The following is a 3,697-nucleotide window of genomic DNA, read 5'->3' as shown; positions in this document are numbered from 1 at the left end:
ATTGCTCTGCACGCCCGGAGACCTCAACAACCCACAATGCGTGCGCTCCTTATCCAAGCTGCCCATCGTGAGAGCCTGATTCCAAGCCTGGGGGTTACGGTGTCCCCATGTGCCACCCCACCCACCCCTCGGATGGTTTGGGCATCCTACACCTGCCTCGCTAGGGGCTCCCAATGCTGGTCTCCCCTTGGAGTCCTAGTTGCCCTAAAAGTTTCATCTCCAGGACTGGCTTCCTGCTCCATCCAGTTAGAACCATGAGGCTTGTATCCCCCAACTAATAAAGGAGGAGCTGAGCCTGGTGGTGACTCCTCACTCGATTCCTGGGTTTGCCTCGTTGGGATCGAAGAGACAAGGGGAACCCCTCCTCTCTCCCACCGTAGGGAAGAAGGCAGTAGCACCCACTGGAGCCTTGATTCAGCCGCTCACACAGGCAGCTGCAAGAACTCAGCCTGAACTTGAGATGGGCGGCGGCTGCCTGTGCCCTGGGGGACAGCCCCACGCTCAGGCTCAGCTGTCTGCTGCTGCCCTCCTCTCCCGCTGGCCCAAGGGCCTCCCCTCCACGCTAGCCCTGGCTGGTGTGTACTCCTTTCTGCAGCTCAGCAGTTCTGCAGCTGAACCCTCCTGCATGCTCCCTTCCTCTCTGCTACCACCTCCGCGCTACTCAAGGCCCAAGCAGAGCTGGCTACTGGCACTGGGGGCCAGGTGGAGGTACCCCGTCTCATCCAGCGTTCACGGGCCTGGGAATAGCTTTCCCCTCCAGGGGCTTTCCTTTAAGAATCTCATTAACCAGAGAGGAAAACTCAACCCATTGCCGCAGAGTCAACTCCGACTCATAGTAACCCTTGGGTTACAGACTGAAATCTTCATTGAAGCAGGCCGCCAGGTCTTTCTTCACGGTGCCCTGGGTGGGTTGGAATGACCAACCTTGCAGTCAATGGTGGCCAAGCTCAAGCCGGTTGTACCAGGGGGATCTCATTTTCCACAACCTGATTGGGAAAATGGCCCCACGTTTCTCCCAGGATCATTTATCATCACGATTCTAATCAGAGGTCTAACTCATTGGACGTTGACTCCATGCTTGGGGCTTCTCCAGCATTATCTATGTAACCCTCGGGGCCGACCTGCGGAGGAACAGCCTGGGTGGGCGGAGTGAGCATCCGGCTCTGATTCTTTCTCCTCTGGGGGAGAAGAGCATTTTCCCAACGCCACCTCAGCGCAGTCCGCCCCCCTGGCACTCGTTCAGGCCCGACACCAAGGAGCACATCAGGGTCAACATTTTGCACAATAATAAGCAGGAAAGCCACTCTTCCGCAGCTCCCTCCCGCCTCTCGTCTGTGGGCCACACCCCTTCTCTGTCGTTTAGTTGACCTAACACTGGCTCGAAGACCAAGTCTTCTGACCACCTCCCAGCCAGGGACCTTTCTGGTCTCCTCCTGAGCCTGCCCACCTCCTGAGGCATCTCTCAGAGAAAGATGCCCTTAGGTGACCTCCTGTCGCCAGGCAGTACAGGGAGTACTAAGTACACCTGGGCCCCTCAGACCCAGCAGCCGGTCCCAGCTTCACACCATGCAGTGGCTCCGGAAAACAAAACTGAGGGTAGACCAAAGGTCAGGGAAGACTAAAGGATGTTTGGGGTGTCCCTCCCAAGTGCGCAGAGGGACTTCCGGGGAAATCAGTCCATCAGCCGTGGACCTCCCCTTACAGTCCACTCCAGAGACAACGCCTGCACTCGCACACGAGGACGGAGCTGACTCCTCTTCCATTGCCCTCACACACACACACCCCCACCATCACCACCCCGCCAAGTTTCCTAGCCCTCTGACTCTTTGTGCCAGCCTCTGCCATCCTTTCTCCCCTTCCCACCATCCAATGACTTACCAGCCCAGGCCAAGCCACAGAGCAGGGCCACTAGCAGGGGGACACAGGCCCTCATGGTGCTCAATTGGAGGCCAAGGGGGCGTCGGCTGTAGGGTGTTCCCTGGAGTCCAGGTGGATGCCACGGCTCTCAAATGAGCCTTCTTCCCCAGGCTGATCCTTTTAAGGACGTCAGGGCTGGTGAAGCTGGTGCTGCCACCTCCTTTCAGAAAGGAGAAGGGGAGGGAGGGACCCCAGGGTGGCAGGAGGCGGGAGGAGGTGGGGCCCTACAGCTGTTTGAAGCCAGAAGGAAGGTGACTAAGCAGGCAGGTAGTGCCAGATGTTTAGAACAGGTAATTCCAGCTGTTCGTAGCTTGAAAACAGGTCATCCTAGCAGGCCCAGTAGGGTGGACCTGGATTGGGAGGTTCTCTATTTAAATGAGGGGCACCCATGGGCTTATCTTTGGATGAGCCCCTTCTAGCACTCACCTACCTACCAGCCATGGGCCTAACCTTCTAAGAACCCACAGGCTTCGTCTTTAAATTCCTCCAGAGCCCTGGTGAGCATTGGACTGCTCTCTACCAGGTCAGTGGCTCAAACCCATCAAGCGGTCCTGAGGAGCAAAATGAGACTGTCTGCTCTCCTAATGATTTACCGCCTCAGAAACCCTAGGCCGGGTTGCAATCATTCAGAATGGACTCGGAGGCAGTGGCTAGTGGCTGGGCATAGCTAGCTAGCACATGATCCTTACAAGTTTGACAGCCAGTGTTCAGGCAAAGGCAGGAGTCACTGGAAGGATAGCTAGATAGATATGGGAGGTATCATCAGAACCAAGGATGTGTGGTGGCGTAATGGTTATGTGCTGGGCTGCTAACCTCGAGGTCAGCAGTTTGAAACCATCAGCCTCTCCGAGGGAGAAAGAGAAGGCAGAATTGGGGAACCCTGCACAAGGCCTCTTTGGAGTGCTGAGAAGTAAGGATGTTACTATGAAGACGAAGGTGCATCTGACCCAAGCCGTGGTGTTTCCACTCGACTCCTCGGTGTGTGGAAGTGGGACACTGAACAAGGAAGACCGAAGAGGAATGGATGCCTCGGGAGCGTGATGCTGGCGAAGACTATTGAAAGCACCCTCCGTGGACTGCCAAGTGAACGAGCAGATCCGTCTCGGAGGAGGGCACCCAGAATGCTCCTGACACTTGGTCTCACACACGTTGAACATGGGATCAGGACTGAGCCATGCCAGGAAAAGGACGTCATGCTCCGTGGAGTTAGAGGGGCGGCGAAAAAGAGGCAGACCCTCAGCCAGATGGTGGCTGCAGCAGCGGGCTCAGACCTGGCAACCGTGTGAAGGTGGTACGAGCAAGCAGGGCTTCGTGGGCTTTCGTCCTGCTGTAGGTAGGGGGTGGCTATGAGCTGGAACCAGTTAGATAGAACCAGATGGCATCTAACCACAGCACGGGAACCTACCTGGTGTCGTGCTCAGCTGCTCTTGCGTCAGCTCTGACTCAGGATGACCGTAGGTACCCCAGAAGCGTCCAGCCGGATCCTGCATCAGCCTTACACGCCCCAGCAGATTCAAGTCCATGGCTGCAGCCATGGCGTCTGTCCCTCTCACTGACTGCCTCCCTCCCCTCACTGGGCCCTCTATCCCACCAGGCAGGATGCTCTCCTCCAGCGGGTGGCCCCTCTGACAGCCTGCCCAAAGTAGGCAAGCCAGACCACAGAGTGGGTGGTGAGGGGTGCCTGAGCCGCAGAGCAGGAAATGAGAACACCCGCAGAAGTGTCGCCTCCATCTCCACCTGGAAAGGAGGAAGGGTGCGGGCTCCGCCTTGGGGGTGGGGG

The 3,697-nt window shown here is 57.3% G+C and overlaps 1 protein-coding gene across 1 annotated transcript in view; it reads right to left on the bottom strand.

Annotated features, from left to right (window-relative positions):
- Window positions 1-1,933, bottom strand: part of ENDOU (endonuclease, poly(U) specific) — a 16,749-nt gene extending 14,816 nt beyond the window's left edge. Inside the window, exon 1 of the mRNA XM_004711515.2 lies at window positions 1,879-1,933. Within this exon, the coding sequence (XP_004711572.1) occupies window positions 1,879-1,933 (55 nt within the window). The remainder of the gene's footprint in view (window positions 1-1,878) is intronic.
- Between the last annotated feature and the right edge of the window lie 1,764 nt (window positions 1,934-3,697).

The sequence above is a fragment of the Echinops telfairi genome, unplaced genomic scaffold (assembly GCF_000313985.2).
Source record: "Echinops telfairi isolate 266 unplaced genomic scaffold, ASM31398v2 ScPeMD7_12;HRSCAF=54, whole genome shotgun sequence".
In the NCBI taxonomy this organism is placed as follows: Eukaryota; Metazoa; Chordata; class Mammalia; order Afrosoricida; family Tenrecidae; genus Echinops; species Echinops telfairi.
The sequence above is the reverse complement of the archived record's forward strand: the minus strand, read 5'-3'. Positions and strand labels throughout refer to the sequence as shown.